At 36.0% G+C, this 18,429-nt stretch overlaps 1 protein-coding gene across 9 annotated transcripts in view; it reads left to right on the top strand.

The window, feature by feature from the left end:
* Nucleotides 1-18,429, top strand: part of LOC124159116 (protein retinal degeneration B) — a 274,532-nt gene that overhangs the window by 224,808 nt on the left and 31,295 nt on the right. For 6 of the 9 annotated variants that reach the window (XM_046534679.1, XM_046534683.1, XM_046534673.1 and 3 more), the window contains 3 exons: nt 2,302-3,000; nt 14,129-14,155; nt 16,328-16,429. In XM_046534679.1, the coding sequence (XP_046390635.1) occupies nt 2,302-3,000; nt 14,129-14,155; nt 16,328-16,429 (828 nt within the window). Of the gene's footprint in view, nt 1-2,301; nt 3,001-10,054; nt 10,088-14,128; nt 14,156-16,327; nt 16,430-18,429 lie in introns of all 9 variants that reach the window. The other 3 variants (XM_046534680.1, XM_046534681.1, XM_046534682.1) reach the window with 3 other exon arrangements.

Below are 18,429 nucleotides of genomic sequence, written 5' to 3'. Positions count from 1 at the left end.
TTTTGATTATTAAATAGCTACTCCTTTTCTTCCTTTGAGCATCCTATTAACAAAGAATGGAGAATTGGCTTGGAAACGTTAGTCTAGACTCCCCATTTGGCTGTGATATTTCAATGGAAAAAGAAAGTAAATGAATAACCTGAATTCAAATATTAAGTTCTATAGGTCTGAGTTCAGGGTCGGAGGTGGTGAAAGGCGTAGTGACCAACCACTACTAGGAAGACAAATTTCCTAAAGTAGACGAAAAATAGTCTTCTATTATTTCTTATGTTCCATTCCCACACAAAATTTTATTTTGTGTGCACAATATTCAATATTTTTATGTTTCTGTTTTGTTTTAATTTCCTTTAAATATCTCTCTACGTTGGTAGATCCTAGCAGGGTATGCAACACATGTTTCTCCTGGAGGGTTGCATGCCATTCAGGCGCTGATAAACTAATTTTTCTGTCCCCTGAGACAATGCACCCATGGCTGATCCATTGACTGTCCACCCCAAATAGAAATGAAAGATTAACTTATCACTGACCAATAATTGATTTGATTGTAATCATTCAATATTATAGGATATTCAGAAGGACACCAAGAAACAGTCTTGGAGCCTCATTGTGTTTGTGGGTCCTACAAAAAATGTGAGAGATATTTTCCGAAATGGATAGATGTTGGAATTCGATGATTGATTGAGCAACGAAGGATTTAAATTTATGCTAGATTGGGCTCAGAATTTGCATATCTTCAATGCGAATCTCCTTTTATTCATTTTTGTCATTGGCTGGTATCCCAATGCCTATTGAGGTAACTTGTGAGATATTATGTTTGTGTTGGCAAATATCTGATTGTATACCACTGTACGTATGTTAGAACAAACTGAAACTGTTTCAACACTTTTAAGTCATTTATGAGAGTTGCTCTCAAGTAATAAGAATGACATGAAAAGGTTGAAATGTAATAATTTTTCAAATACTATAAGTACCTCAAAATATTACTAGATTTTTAAAGTGTAATGCCATGAGTGAATTCTATAAAATCAACTTATTACTTATCAAAGAAAATCCTCAGAGAGAATTCGAGAATTCTCTGGGAGAATTACTCACTCTCTTGCCAATTTGTTGTTGTCTATGTTGTCTCCATGTTACTTCGGAATAAATAACTTGTGGCACAATTAGGCTCAAATTGGCCTTTGGGCAGAACTAATTTATGAGTGGAATAACTGTAATTTCTATATGTAATTGTAACTTATAGTGGTGCAAATTTAAGTTTTGATCATGGAAATAAAGAGTAAATCTTGGCGATTAAGGGTGGGCTAAGGGACCGTCAGGCCTTAGCAATTAGGGAGAGGGGTTCAAATCCCCTATAAATATTTTTTTGGGGAAGGGGTATTATCTTCAAAGAAGCTCTTTCAAGCGAATCTCTCCTCTAAAAATAGTTTTGCGCTTTGACCATAGGGATATAAAATTATCAACCTAAAAAATTGAAAATCTATATGAAATTAAATAGTGCAGTCTATATTTTTGTACAAAGGTAAGGGACCTGTAGAATGTGCCTATGTTTGGAATCATCAAAAGCGTACATTTTGCTCAAGCCGTGTAATTTCACAAAAATGCTTAAAGTTCACAGTTCTACAATTTTTGCAGCGATTGTAGCATGAAAACCAGTCTTCCGGAAAAACCGGGAAAGTCTGGGAGTCTTAATTGTTCCGAGAAAGTCATAGAATGTCCCGAAAAATTACAAAAAACTGGAAAAATCATATTGCATTGAAAATCTAATGTTAATTTTTCCTCATCCCCACATCGCATTAGTGTATCTTTGTTACTTATTTGATCATTTCGTTCCTAACGTGACGTTCAAGTGACGCTCCATAACTGTTAATACCCATTTTTACGTCATGAATTTACTTGAACCATTTATTATAAGGTTAATATTATTGTTTTTTTACTTCACTTAATAAAATTATCTCCCTTAAATTTGAAAATCCCGTGCTGTATGTCTGATATAAAACATTCTAGAAAATTGGGAAAGTAATCTTGAAAATCTGTAAAATTCAATGAATTCCAGTTTGGTATTTGAACTGCAATCCTCTAATTACTATCTTCCTAAAAGTTGAATATCGCGTGTCGTGTGTCATAGAAAACATTCTAGATAATTGGGAAAGTAATATTGAAAATCTGTGAAATTCAAGGAATTCCAGTTTGGTATTTGAGTTACAATCCTATTGTAGGCTGTAATTCTCCCGCTACCTTATTATGCTCACCCTTGCACCTCCGAGAATACATAACGGGATCCTTCAATCGCCCTTTCCGCAGCGCTGAGGAAGACTATGCTTCGCGCTCACCGTCAGGCGTGGGCCTGGCAGGACGAGTGGTTCGGCCTCACGATGGACGACATCCGCGAGATCGAGCGACAGACTCAGGAGGCGCTCAAGCGGAAGATGGGCGGGGGGAGCGGGGGCGAAGAATCGGACGAGGAGGGCGAGGAAGGCGAAGAGGAATCGGAGGGCCAGCCCAAAGAGCACCACCACCACCATCACCAGAGGCAGGACAGCACGGGCGAGCGGGCCACGGACGAGGAGGACGAGGCCCGCAAGAACCAGAACATCGCGGCCAGCTTCAACAGCATCGAGAAGCCCGACGGCGACTCGATGAACAGTAACAGTGGTGGGGATGTGTCCGTTGGGAAACAGCCCCGTCCCGGTGGTGGGAACGTGCCGATAATTCAGACGACGGGCGGGGAGGATGACGAGGACAGCAGCGGGAGGTTGGGGGGCAACATTCGGAACGGTAGCCCCGGGGCGGACTCGCTGTCGTCGCAAGATTACTCGATGAGGACGAGCGTCGGTGAGCGGGGGGGCAAGGGTTGGACGAGGAGCAACTCGAGGGCAGCCCTGCACTCGCCGGGGTCGGGTTCCCTCAAGAGTTTCGACCTGCAGGTGGCCAACTGGAGGATGGAGAGCATCGTGAGGGACTCGGACTCGGGCAGCGACGAGGAGTTCTTTGACTGCCAAGGTGAGCCCACCGCTTTCGTTGTCCCCCCGAGTTGTTGCCTATAAAATTAGTTTAGTGTTATCGTTTCGGTGTTCGTAGGTGGTATGGTTTGGTTGGCTAGTTGGTGGTCTCCGTGCGCATGAAATGGTTTCAGGCTTGACGTGGTGGAAATGCGATATATCCGTGATGATGTATGAACTTCAAATGATAATTTCCACACATAAATATAAAACCTCTCTACCGACCACGGTTTCGACAATCTATGTCATTTTCAAGGTGGCATGGTGTGTCGAAACCATGGTCGGTAGTGTAGTTTTATGTTTATGTGTCCGCATTACCATTTGTAGTTTATATTTTATCTTGGTTGTCTCCGTGATCCCTTGCTGTGGGCTCACACGAGCCCGGCCCTCAGAGTAAATAGAAACAATGGGCTTCCGCGCATGCTGTCAAGATGGATATGAAAAATCCGAGATCACGTAATGTGTGAATTGTATCTGTGCGAATGGGTCTGATTGGCTGACTACATAGCTGGCCGCGCGACATAATTTGTTTACATGTTGTGTATTTCGAATGGAATTTTTTCCATTAAATTTAAAACTCGCGTAGAAGGAGAAGTTGTTAGATCTTAAGGAGATATATTTATTAGTTGTTGATACGCTTACTTATTCTATTTCCCATTGTAATTCTGAAGCCGAGATTTCAATGTGCCCTCAGATATTGTTTACTGCGCAACCACCTTGGGCGCTCTTGATTATATTTATTCTGAGGCCCCACCAAGACTCTCCTGAGACACCTGATTTCGACTCACCTGTGAAATAAGGGGCCTCCAAATTGATTTCAAAAAGGTCTTATGGGCGAGATCGCCCCTGGCAGGATGTCAGGTGTGGTCATTACCATATAAGCTCATTAGTGAATTTGCATATTAGTCATTACTGGTGAAGTAGGCATTCTCATATGCCTGCCTTTCTCAGCGTGCTCGGTGTTCGTGTAGGGTCCTCCAGATTTTTTCTGTTACCTTGATTCTTTTCAAAGATAAAATGAGGGTCCTCAAATTTTGTCACCAGCCGAGAACCCCTAATGTCACCATATCTTCCCTGGCAGTATTAGAAGGTAAGGTTTCCGCAATTTCAGGTCAGAATCTAACTTCCAGGTATATCCGTCACACATCCTGTCTTCCGTCTTCGATCAGGTTCCTTGATCTACGATTAAATGATATCACCCTGCCCTCATCCTCATGGGTGCATTGACTTGGTCACTTACCTCGCAGATTTTTTCATCTCATGTACCCTTTCATTTTCTTGGTCTCCCCTCAGTTAGCATAGCTTCGAGGAGACGCCCACGAGGCCGTTTTCGGCAGTATTTCTCTTTTCTCACTATGGTTAACAGGGTTTCGTTGGCAGAGGAAATGTATACACAAGCGATTATCGGTTTCTGCGAATGAGACCGAGATGGAAATAGCGAAGTAAGATAACTCGTAGCGGGTCTGATTGGCTGCAGTGAAGATAGCTTGTATTCGTGTTGTTTACTTCGACCGGGAATTTTATTTCCATTAATTAAATACTCACGAGGATTGAGAAGTATTTTTATAAAATCTATTTACAATTCTGCGACAATACTGAATTTGGAGTTTCGTTGTTGGCTTAAGCATTTGGTGTCTGCGCAGCCACCTTGAACGCTCTTGTATGTGTATACACTTGAGGCCTGAATTCCTGACGTGGTTGAAAACACGCAAACAAAAAGTGTTCATTGATCAGTCCACTCATAATGTTTGCCGCACCAAAGTGTCAGCACTGTTTCAGAGCTTAACGGTACCTTAGCTAGATGGATTTCAAGGCTATACTTATGTGTGTTTTTTCAATAGATAATTATTAATAGCGACTTTCGAGATGGCGTGCTTTCGGAAATAGAATTCCCATGTCTGTACCATTCACCTTGCAGGGAAAGCACGTAGTGGAGCTTTAGCTCAATTGGATTGTCATTCGAAGTGGGCCAACTTGGGGTATTTAAGTACCTACTCGGCACAATTTTATCTCATTCCTCACGCGTCATTTACCTTCATGAACGCTGAGAACGATTTGGAGGTCTTAGAGACGCAAACTGCCTATCTTATACCCCTCTGAGCAGACCTACTCAACAGCCCAGGAATCATATTGCTAAATTTAAATGTTGTTAAGGCCGTTTTACACGGTACACGGAATTGCGCAATCTGGCGTACGTGCGAAGGCGCAATCAAAATTGCGTCGTGTAAAGCGGTGAATTGCTAGAACACATGCGAGAATGCGTGGATGCGAGACGGCAAAATAGCCCCCGTTCTAATTTCGTCCATGCATTCGCGCAATTCCGCGCCATTTTAGAAATAAATGCAGCTCTAGCCTGCGCAATTCCGTGTACCGTGTAAAACGGCCTTTAGGGGGTGTTCGATGTTGTGTTAAATTGTCATAAATTGTGAATAACGCGGCGTCAACAGTTTGTATTCGTATTTTACTCCCGCTAATTTTCATTCGATGGACGGTCCTAGGGATGAGGCAATTTGACGTGGTCATTATTTTTTTCTAACTATGACACCAAATTCAGGAGTTTATGATAGAACGTAAATCATTATTCGCTAGATTTCCAAGTTGTCTCATTTTCCATTCATAAGCAGCACGCGATTAATAACCAACCGTTACTCATGTCTCGACGTGTGTAAAATGCAAGCACAAGCGATTGCATTTAATGGCCGCATTTTACATATAGCGGAACCGCCGTAATGAAAAAAAATTATCAGCGTGGATTTTTCCCTCCCTGAGCGCCATCTATAAAATCATCGACGGGGGACGCCCGTAAGGATTCGGATTTAGATTTGAATGTACTAGTGATTTTTATGTGTTCTCTGCATTGCTAAGACCGATGTAGTGAGGTCACCAATCTAAGGAATACCATTTATTCTTTTGATGCTCTTGAAAAACTAAAACTTGCGCAATATCCATGAATTTCTACTTCTTCTCGCTTTTTCTTTGTTTGATGAGTCCCAAGGGCAATGATCTTTACTCCAAGACGGTGATGGAAATCACTTACGAACGGTAAAACTTCTCTAAAGTGGACGGCGATGGCTTTATTGCGGAGTTAAGAACCGTGTTTGTGCATTTTGCGATGTTTTGAGATTGCAAGGCAGGTGTGATAGCGTGAATTATCTTGGACATGTCTAGCAAACGGGAAAGATTTCCCTAAATATTACCCGGGCCATCTCAGAGAATACGAGCGTCAGAGGAGGCTTTACTCTTACTGCTATCACATTCAATGACGGGATGTTTATCGAGCTCAGTCTTTGTGCCAAAGGTCGGGTAGACGCCGTAATCACAAGTGGGAGAGGTTATTTTCTTAACTGAAAGGCAGAAAGTGGGTGACCAATAAGATGAGTTGGAGTGATATTCATTCCCAAAAAGGCCCTTTATATCCTATAAGTCTCATCGCTGCTCACGTTAGGTTATGGAAGTGGAGAGAACTTAAGCTTAATGGTCATCTCTTCCAATTTCTTTAAATATTGGAGGGAAATACATAAATTATATTTCTGCGCAGAGTGTTGTATACCCTTCAGGATGAAGTTTTTACGGATAGCCCCGTTAAAACGAAGACTTTAATTTGCCTCTGGCATTTCTTGATTCCCCGTATGGTAGACATAAATTTTGTATGGACCTAGATCATACCATTAAATGATTTATGGTCATCAGAATTGAAAAAAACATCTAATTTCATTCATCCATGCATAATTTTAAACAAACTAAAGCTGGATTGACCATTAAAAAATAATTTTTGTCTTTTTGGATTTTTTATTGCTGTAACTGTCAATTGTAGAGTTACTAATCATATGTGTAGATATATTTGGTTGATTTCTTTCACAATAGAAGTTCCTTAATGTTAGTGTATGTGATAGTGAAGGTTTCGAAAGGATGTACATATATATTTTAAAGGTACCAAGTAGACAAAATGAATGCCTCTCGAGGTATAGTGAGTGTGTGCTCTATTCCTTTTGCATAGGCCTGCTTTTATCATGCAGTAGCGGTAGAGTTGAATGTGAGAAGGCAGACAGTAAAAATAAACATGTGTATTTAAAAATATTTTTAGTTTGAAAGGAGGTTTAAGCAGTTTCAATGCCATCCAATGAAAATTCAGGGAGGTATTTTCTGCATAACTTCAGTGTATTTTGATACCATATATGCAAGAAGTTAAATGAGTTAAGGGTACTCTGGTCAATCTGCTGTCATCCACCTTACATTTGCCTAAGTTGTACATACTTAATAAAATTGCATCACTTCACACTAAAAAGCTTAAATACGTAATATTACGCCTCTGACTTTAAAATTTAAAATTTTTCCACCTGAGTGAAACAGAAAATTTAATTTAATTCATCCAACCTATCCTAAAAGAAGAAGAATTTAAAATATTAATCAACCCAATGAGCAGAATTTAACTGACAGATTTTTAATAGTATTGAATGATGTCCCACCAGGAGTGATGGCACCCCTTTGAAGCAGACCACCCTCAAAGTGTCAATGGAGATTGGACATGTCCATCATGAGCATTTCTAGAAAAATTTTAATGGATTTAGTGCCATTCCCAGACCACTACTATCGCTGCAAAAAAGGTATAACGTGGAACTTTAAGCACTTGTATGAAATTCTCCCGGAGCTCCGTGAGGTCGTGTCATATATCGTTTTACTCATTGTTTATTCGACTACAACAGTGAATCATTAAATATTGTTTGAAAGTAAACGTTTAGCTTCTACAGTCAAAAGAGTAAAGAAGAACACACGAAAATCAATGAAAACAGTGAAATGGTTGTCTTCTTCGTCTCGTCAACGGCAAAATATTTGATTGTATGTTTTATAGAGAGAACAGCATCTTTGCATGACAAAGAGCTTTTTAAAATAAAATTTTACCCATTCCATAATTTTTAAAATGGCCAAAAGGTAAATTTCAACTTCCGAGATGTATTAGAGCATATGAATATTGAAGTTACCTATGCCTTATGTAAAAAATATTTATAAACTTCTCATGTAAGGAAATGTTTACATTGTTCCTCTTACTTAAAATATACCACAAAAACAAAAAAATCGCCCCGTGGAAATGCACGCTATCAAAATGGCGATTGTCGTCTTTGTGGGTTATTTTAAGTAGTAGGAGTAATATCAACATTTCCTTAAATGAAAAGATTGGAAATATTTTTTTTATAAAGCATTTGTAACTTTGACATTCATTTACTCTTCTACACCTCGGAAGTTGAAATCTACCGTAGGGCCATTTAAAAATCAAAGAATCGGTAAAATTTAATTTTAAAAAGTTATTTGTAATGCGAAAATGTTGTTCTGTCTATAAAATATACAATGAAATGCACCAATCAAATATTTTGCCCATGACAATTGATAGGGAAGACGACCATTTTGCCGTTCTCATAGTGTTTCGCCTTTTCTTCTTCACTCTTTCGACCATAGAAGCTAAAGGTTTATGTTCAAGCAATGTTTAATGATTGATTGTTGTAGTCGAATAAGCAATGAGTAAAACAATATACAACTCGACCTTGTGGACCTTCGGCAGAATTTTGTGCAAACGCTAGAAGTTCAGCATTCTACCTTTTTTGCACCAATATTAGGTCCAGATGTGGCAATTTATTACAATTCCTATTACGAATTCTCATATGGTTCTGGTTTTATCCTGTAATCCTGTTCCAAATCAGATCCAAACCAGGCAGTGCATTCATCTACAAAAATTTTCAGTATGGGTTGCAATTGATCTTTCCACTCAATGGCTGTCATTACCTACGTCAACAATGGTGGCTTGTAACGTTAATTTTTTGGAAATATTGAAATGTGTGATCTAATGATCTCAAAATATTTAAATGTAGGAGAATTTATAGGAATTCTTGTTCACTTGAATTCTTTGCCAATTGTAACCGTAGCAATCACATGAATAACCTAGTGTTGGGAGATTTTGTCGCAGTAATGCATAGGATGAGATATTATAATTAATGTTATTCACTCTCATTTTATTCTGTATTGGAGAATTAATATGTGCAATGTTAAAAAAAACATGCTGAAGTTTCTATAGCCTCCTATCTATGACTGAGGATGTAGTCGTGGATCTTATGAAAGGATTTAAAACTGATTCTGTTGTTCAATTAGATGATAAAATTTGAGGCAGTCTGTCCTTGAATCCGTTTGCAGTAGAGTCTTGATTACCTTGACTGGAAAATTAATTTTTTTAAATATTTTAAGGGATATCATTTTGTATGTATATCATGAACACATATTTGAACTAGAATTTTTATCTTGCAATGAACTCTAATCATTAATTCAAATATTTGAAGGAACTGTGAATGACACTATGTAATTTTAACATTGATGCTTGTGTAAACATTCACCAAACTGTCTACCACAAAGTGCCCTCAATGCGGTGTAATAATATTTATAACTCATCTGTTGTCTATACAATCAGCCTTATCCAATAAGTATACAGCTTCTTGATTATATACTCATGATTTTGAATTTTAATATTACGTATGTAAATTTGTACTTTCACCTCCCTCCCCTACATATCATCCTTATCTTCTGTCTTAGTCCTTATTTTCAGTCTTTTTCTGGTAATGATGATTTCAGTCATCCTCATTACCTCCTCACCCTTATATTTGTAACTTCCTCATCACTTCTATTTCCGATATTTAATTGGAAAACACTGCATTTTTTTACCTAGATTTTTCATAAATTCTTATGTGGGTATTTTTTTACAATTAAGTCCTCCTCAGAAGTTCAACAGCATAATTAAAAAGATCATATTACTCGCTACAGTACACTCATAAGAAACCTGCAATCACCTTATCTGTTTCCCTGTGAAGGGTAGTTAGGCTAATTTAGATTGGTCAATCTATTTTATAATTATTAAGGTCAGAAATTATGCCATCCAGGTATTTTAAATCTTTGTAAAATATAGGTTAGGATGTGTAAAATAGGTGTTAAAAGGACGACTCATTTAGGAATAAATTGAAGTTCAATTATAAATTGTGTGAGAGTGTATTTTTATGCTATGCATTTCTTCCGGACAGCTCCTGGAAACAAAGTACGACAAGTTAATAGGGGTGAGTCAGTTTACTGATTGCATAAGCGTGAGATGACCCATTCAAGATAAGGGGTTGCGCTTAAAAACCTTAAGAATAAATGCCTTGCTCAACTCAAGCTTTTTTATGTAATTTTGTTTTACTCTAAGTGCTAGATGCTACATAATGCTTTATTGATTAAAGTAACTGTGACAGTGCTATTAGAGCCTGTGTGGATCATTGGAGGTATTTTTAAATGTAATCAAAGAGATCAATAAATTCTTATGTTATTCATTTTCATTTTAAGAAAAAAATATTCAAACTTTTTTGCGAAAGTCTAGAATCATTTTTTAAAATTTCCATCAAGATTGGTTATGAATTTTTGATAGTATATTCAGTTGAATGATCAAGACTTTACTTTTTGCGGGATTCAAGTTGGAGATATGCCATTTTCAGAGAAGATATGCTTCGCTCTCTTGCCTATTTATCAGATGTAGTTTCCCAAAGAATAATGAAAAAGGATGAATCTAGAAGAATTTTCATTTGCCCTTGTAGTGTGCAAATGGTCGAGGCTACTAAGCCAATTACTCCCTTTGTGATAAAATATCACCAGTGTGCTACCAAATACCAGTGTAGTGACATTCATCAATGTGTAGAGTCTTGAAAATAATATAATTGTTTTTTTGGCATATTTCATCCGTTTGTGTGAATTCATTTGATTTTTATTCGGGCACAGAATCTGGTCATGATCACATGATGTATTGGTAATTAGTCCTCACACAATCATCACTTCGTACTGCTGTTTTAACATTTATGTGTTGCTAAAAGGCTTCATCCCCCCAAATCTCCATCGATCAGTCAGTAATCCAGGTTGACAATAGTGTTTAATTATGAAAATGCTCCTTTAAAAAATATTTTGCGCATGGCCTTCTTGGGAAGAGTTTTGTTTTGGAAAATAGTTATTTTCTTAAGTCCAAAATAAATAGTAATATCTCTTTATTTTTGTCGTGTTAATGGTGTTTATACATTTCACAGTCTCGATAATTTATTAAAAATGGCCAAAGTAATGTGCATGAAAAATTAATTCTGTGCAATAAAATTATTTTTTTACTGTGCAAGTTTAAGGCTGAATTTCTTCCCTACAATTTAATGGATTTGTGGTTATATTTTATATGTATTTCTTACTCATTAAAGTAACTCATGAAGTTTGTCCTTGCTTACCAGGGCAAGGTGAAATAGGCCTATTATATTTTGTCATACCCTTTATACTTAAATATCCATAGTGCTTTGTTATGAAATTCTGTCGCATTAGAAGAAAAGCCCCTATGGCTGCTTGTATTCCTTAACCTGCAGCATAGAAATTTTATAGCTGTGCTCATAGTTGTAGATCCAAAATGGTCATTCAGAAGGTGAATTTTTAAATGATGTCGATGATATTTACTGAGTTGGCAATTCTTTCAATTTCCTTGACAAAAGTCTGTCGTACATGCATTGATGTTCCAGTGATCATCTCATGCTGTGTTGACAAACTTTTTTTCCTGTATGGTTTTTAGCATGTATGGTTGAAATAGACGAAATGGAGCGTGCACATGCTCTGTTGTGAAGTCATATAGTCCCATACTGTTAGAGCTCATGTGAACAATGGTTGCATAAAATATGTTATGTTGAGTGAATAGACTTCAAAATCATTTTATCTTAGCCAAGTAATTATGAACCCTTGTCATTGAAGCTTGGCTGTTTTAATTCTTACTGTCTGAAGAAAGAGGGATTGATTGTGTATATGTATATCAAAAATGAAAATCATGGTATAATTTATTTAAAAATCCCCATCTCACCGTATCCAATAATGGTTCTATTGCTTCGTTTTAATGTTTTTTTACTCTTCTGTGTTAGTATAATTATTTTTTATCATTTAATTACTGTATTATTTTATTACTGCTGTATTTGTTTTTGATTGGAACTTTTGTATTATACAGTAATTGGTGATTGTTCAGAATGCACTGATCACCATACTAGTTTGTGACTGCCTGGTGCATTAAGTGAGTGATTATCAATCACCAATGTCAATTATTAATATCACTCATTGTAATGGCACAAGTTTTCTGCATATTCTTTGGAATTATTTCACATTAATGCTTGAGTGTGCATGCCATATATCATATTTTAAGATTTCATAGGTTTAATCAGTGAGGCATTTGGCCGTTTTTCTGCATTTGATGATGATACGATGGGCATGCCTATGGTCAATACCATGAGAGCAGTGTGCTGAAAATCACCAAAATTTCATTCTAGCACATTGTAAAATGGAGCTTCAAAGGCTTATTAACCTGTTTTCTTAATAATTAATTTGAAGTGAATATGTATGCAACCTGTTATCTATCTTCAAATTGATTATTTTTATAAAGTACTTCCTCCATTTATTAATATTGCATCCTGATTTTGTTAGTACATATCTCCCATTTATTTGATTTTGTAAACCGTCGAAAAAGTGTTGAAAATCCATTAGTCAAGTTAGGAAAGTAATACATTTTCAATGGAAAATGATGCTTTATCCTTGTGTGCAGCAAATTTTTGCATCTTTTCATTGCTTTGTGAATTGCATAGGTACATGTATTCAATTTCATTATCGTAAATGTTCCACTTATTGATGATTATTATTTCTATCTTTTCTCTCACTCAGAGGTCTGTTTGTGAGCATGATACTGTTTATAAGTATTAAATACCTTTTAAAGTATTTTTATCCTTTGTCACCTTGGATTACATCCAAATTTTAGTCAGCTGCCATTTTATCATACATGTTTCTAATATTTTCCCCTGTATCATTCATGCCTTAATCACTTATGATCTCTCACTGACATTTTTTTACCTACTTGCTGGTGGACCCAAAATATCAAGGCAGTCATTTTATAATTTTTGTTTGCTGACCTGCTTGGTTGCAGGATCTAAGTCCGAGGAAACTTACATTAATGTGTTCTTGTAAATTAGTTCCACATTGATGAAAACCTAGGATAGAGTGGAGTCTACTTACCATATTGGCAGAAATGGCATCAACTGTGTACATACTAATTAGCTTCATCTATCTACTCATCATCCTCTCTTGAGTGGAGATTGTAAATATTATCATTAATTACTCTTGATTTAATTTATGTTGCGCATTACATTCTGGAACTTTGGTGATTTATCATGCAGTTGAGTAGTGAATGTACAATGACTTTAGTGCAGAGAAACATAGTATTTTTTACTAGTAGAAAATATGGCTTTATATGACTACATATCTGTACTGAAAATTAGATATGTTATGAAAACTTTCATATTAAAATACGTTCATTAGCTTGTAGAGCATGTTTTCATTCCATGAAGCCATCACATCTCAATTAATACTGGATAAGTCAGATTGCATCCTTTAGCCTTAATGATTGTGAATCATGGGTATCTTCTTGGTGTTAACAAAAATTAAGTGGAAAGGTATTAGTAATGTTTACCTATTTATATACATTTTGAGGGATTATATATCAATGTAAATATATCAGTATTAGCTACACTTCTAAAGTTTGAGCTTAAAGCATTGTTAAAATATAGCATTGCCACTGTGTTGTTTCAGTGGAGTCAGTGGTGAACTATTACCAGTATTTTGAACCATACTAAATGCATATGAGGTTTTTTGGAGGGGTACTCTGATAAATTATGCGGTTGTGCTGTTCATTTTTGTACGTAATTGAATTCTATTGTTTTTATGACAATATGGTGTTCATCCACTGGAGGGCAGCACATCAGTCAATGATGTGGTGTTCTTTTCCATTATCACTCATGTGCAACTGTGGTAGGAGTATTGTATATACTGTTTAAACTCACTAGTTGCTCAATTTTAACCCTTGAGGTGATGTGGGAGTTTAACAAGCCATGAGCCAGAGGCATAGTGAGTAACCTTTTGGTTCAGGTGTTACTTAGATTTGTTATCATTACAAGAAGCATGTGTCAGGTTAATTGCTGATTCTGTCTTGTTTCTCTCTTTTTTTCTTCATTCTTTTTGTGGCTCTCTCTAACTCAATCTTCTCTGACCTCCTTGCTGGTGATATTGGCCAGCTGGGTTGGTTATCCCTGTCATTAAGGGTACGTACTTATTCAAAGTGTGGAAAGTGTTGGAAAAAGAATTCATATTTACTGGGCTTGATGGTGTTTTTTCAGTGTCTTCGTGTAATTTTTTTATTTCCCCTTCTAATGCAGTTCCTAGAGATAATGAGTACTTGGGCTACCTACTGGGATTAAAAAAGATTAAACTTTGGAAAAGAATTCCTAATATTAACATTGAAATTTTAATCTGTGGTTTGTGGAGAGCACAATCAGGCACTATTATTATTCCTATGGGAAAGCCTAGTTTAGATTGGAGCATACCATGAAAATAACCATCATTTTGCATCGACAGTTGATGTCAGTGCTTGGAGCCGTGTATTTCTGAGATTAGTCAAGTTTTGCAAATAATTTTGAGTTTAAAGATTTGGTTTGAGATATTCTTGTGGCGAATAAAAAGTAGGTGTATGTATTGATCAAGAAAACATGAAAACACATTGCTTGGTTAGAACTCCTTTTCATATATTTTGTGAAAGAGCCATCCCTAAGTTTCCAAGAAGAGTATCTTTTAGAAGTTGAATATTATTTGCCAAGTGATTGTCATTTAATGAAAAGGCTTAAGACTGGAACATAATCACCTTGTATCTTGTGATGGAACTGGCAAAATTGGAGCATGAAAAAATAAACCGTAAGATATAGGAATAGCGGACCATTTGCATCACTTATTGTCCTGCCCCTATGGTATTTTGAGGCTCATCTTTTCATGGTTCACGTTCATTAGTCCTCTCACAGTGTAAGTGATGGTTATTTTCCAGCCTTTTCACATTTTATGAATGTTGTGACCTGAAGAGCAACTATAATCGTGGGAATTTGAAGAGTAGGTTAAATGCTTTGCTATTTCTGTGACATTTTAACTAAGTTTTCCTCCTTACCTTGCTACATGAAGAATATACATATACAAGAAGAACATACATTTACCATCCCTGTGACATAATACTAAATTGGCATTGCTATTTTTTTCTTTATGTTTTCATTATCATTTTAAGTTAGGCCTGAATTATGATTATTTTCCTCAAATGGCTTTATATCTTCAGTATTGGATTTGTCACAATTCTTTGTGAATGTGTGTGCTTACTTACTTTAAGTGAGTGTAAGGTGATTTCTTTGCAAAGGAAAGGTTAATTTGTTAATCAGTGTTCCTCTGAAAAATTTTGTACATTATTGTTGTAAAATTTCCTCTTTGTATAGCCTTTTCTGTTTGTTAATTATTACATGTATTCAGATTTATCTAAAGATTCTCAGTTGGAAGGTTTTAGATATGATAAAGATAGCCTTGCCATTTCAGAGAAACAATTTTTACTTGTGTTTTGTTGATGATATCATAATCCAGTGTGTGATGGTATTGGCTTAACTCACATCACTTTCAATTTTATGGAATGGCTGATGCTTTATATTCAGTAATAAATGGTACTTATTAGATGTTATGGAATGGAAAAGTTTATTTTTTGCTACAAAGATGCGTGTTTAGCACATAATTATTTATTCCTTTGGAAATCGTTTTTGTACAAAAGCAAGTTTTGACATACATTTTACTCATTTTTCTGTCCCAGTATGAGCTACACAATATCTCAATATTGTCATTTGTTTAATTTCAAAGAACTCTTTATCTCAAGGATACAGTGCTGAAATCTTTTTTTGCATCATCTATATTTTAAGCAAATATAATTAAATAAATCAGATATTGTCTATTATTTTTAGCCTAGTCATTTTTAACCTTTGTTTTCTTTCTTGGGTATGATACAGTTATTTGTTAAAGAAACTGTACTCTGTATTGGTAGCAAAGCAGTGATAATGTAGAGGGAGAAGAGTATAATTCTACTTTAAGTAAGCATTGTAGCTACTTTCTTCACCTTTATTTTTATTGTCAGTGAACATGTGAATGGTTACAGTTTGGTATGCCTTAGTCTAGAGCATGTGAATGGTGGATATAAATAGTGGAAATTTTAACCTGAATTGTTGCATTTTATGTTTGATTGTATATAATTTATAGGTTGAGAAAAGTTCTTAACTTTAGTGAGTAGGTCATTTGTTTAATTTGCCGGCATCATCTCACAATATTAGTTAAGCACTGAAATAGAAACTTTCGTCTTTAGTGCAACCCGCATTTTTTTCATTCAGTGGCTAATGGAATGAAGGTTTTGTATCTATTCTCAGAGCTGGGTGATTCAGCTTCACTGAACAAGTGGAGCTCTATGGAGCTCCTTTCTGAAGAGGGTGTGGCTGATGCAGATAACCTGAACGATGAAAATAAGCAAGGTATGTCCTTTGAAGAGGAATGGAAATTCTGCATGATCAGAGACCTTTCGCATGAGCGCACTCGACTTCAAATGAAAATTTTCCCTCGTTAAAACTGTACAGCTTATTATACTTATTTCACTGATTGTGGTTCACCTTTTTTTTGGATTTATTACCCTTATGCATGGACGTACCAAGACTCAAACGTTTTCTTAAGAATAGTGAAATGTTTGGAAATTAGCTTAGTATTTATGTTGTATAATCTGGCTTTTGGGTGGAGGTGGATGGTGTGTTGTATAAAATGTGTACAGAAAGCACTGTTTCCATAAGTATGCCACCTACACATTAATTTTGGAATATGTTCTGATATCATTCAATGAATGTGATTGGCTTTACATTAACCAGCCCACCCACCTGGTTGAATTTTTTTTAACAGCCTAATCATTAATTGATAAAATCAAAATTGTATTGTTGTAATTGTAAATTGTAATATTATTTCCTTTATCCGTGCTGACACTTGTTTCCCCTCTCTCTGTGTATTGTGCAGCATAACTTTTCACCTCAAGTGAGCTCTGAGTCAAAGTAAAAAAATCAGTATTTTTTATACACCCCTGATCATTTCAGTAGCTCTGGCTACAGTGAATGGCTTGCCGAGACCAGAAATAGTGAAAATCCTTGGCAGAGAGGTACAAAATGTATAAAGATAGGCCTTTTATTAGTTTGTGAAAGTTTGCTCCTGTTTTGCTGTCGGCATCAAAATGATGTACTGCTGTACTTTGCAAATTTATATCTGGACTTAAGTGCATGCTTTAACAATAAATATGTAATACATCATTTTAAAGGAAATAACGCAAAAAACCCTAGGATGGGCAGTATCACAGAACACACAAGATAAAGAATAAAAACTCACATTAATAACTGAATTTTCGGTGGCATTACCACCTTCCTCGGAGTTAGGTATTAAAGGAAATTATATTTTTAATTCTGATTTATTTATTGTTTAATGAAAAATTCAAAAATCAAGAGACACCAGTGCAATAAATGACTCCACACACCGTAAAATTAGCTTTTTTGTCAACTTCATGAACTTTGTAACTCAACCTAGGAAAAACTACTACGTCTACAACATTCATCTTCCACATTTGCAAACATTAATTTAGATTAATAAAATGGCTTTTGATTATTTTTAGAATGCATATTTTGTTGTAAAATAACGAAAATGTGTAAATAGAAAAATAAAAAATAAATTAAGAAGTGTTGCTATCAATTTTCTTTTTTCTTTTGGGGTAAACTGTAGGGCAAGATATTGTTTAAACATTTTCGTTATTTTACAACAAAATATGCATGCTAAAAACAATCAAAAGCCATTTTATTAATCTGCATTGGTGTATGCTACTTACTGTGGAGGATGAATGCTGTAGGCATAGTAGTTTTCCCGAGGCTGAGTTACAAAGTTCATGAAGTTGACAAAATGCCTAATTTTACGGTGCACGGAGTAATTTACTGCTCTGGCATGTCTACATGTTTGAATTTTTCATAAAACAAAAAAATCAGAATTAAAAATAAAATTTCCTTTAAAATTACGTATTATTCATTATTATAGCATTCACTGAAGCCCAGATATAAATTTGCAAAGTACAGCGACACATCATTTTGCTGCCGACAGCAGCTATATTTTTGTGCTTGCTCCAGGCATTTGGTTGGACTTATCAGTGTGAGATATGTAGGACAGAAAATATTGTGAAGTGGCTTATACTAATCAATAATCAATTGATGTTGTGCTAATGTTTTTAGGTTAGTGTTTTGGTAGAGTTGAATTGTCTTCTTGGACTGTTATTGTCATCTTTGTGAAGGGTATGCTGTGGTATTTGACTGTGCTTTTAGAAGCAGATGTTCACTATGCATTTGCATGTTCTAATGAAGTATGTGTAGTTGATATTTATCTCCCAAATGGAAAATACTGTTTTTTTATCAGAGTTATGTGAAGAATTCCTTTAGGGAGTGACAGGGAATGTAATGCC

The sequence above is a fragment of the Ischnura elegans genome, chromosome 5 (genome assembly GCF_921293095.1).
Source record: "Ischnura elegans chromosome 5, ioIscEleg1.1, whole genome shotgun sequence".
In the NCBI taxonomy this organism is placed as follows: domain Eukaryota; kingdom Metazoa; phylum Arthropoda; class Insecta; order Odonata; family Coenagrionidae; genus Ischnura; species Ischnura elegans.
The sequence above is the reverse complement of the archived record's forward strand: the minus strand, read 5'-3'. Positions and strand labels throughout refer to the sequence as shown.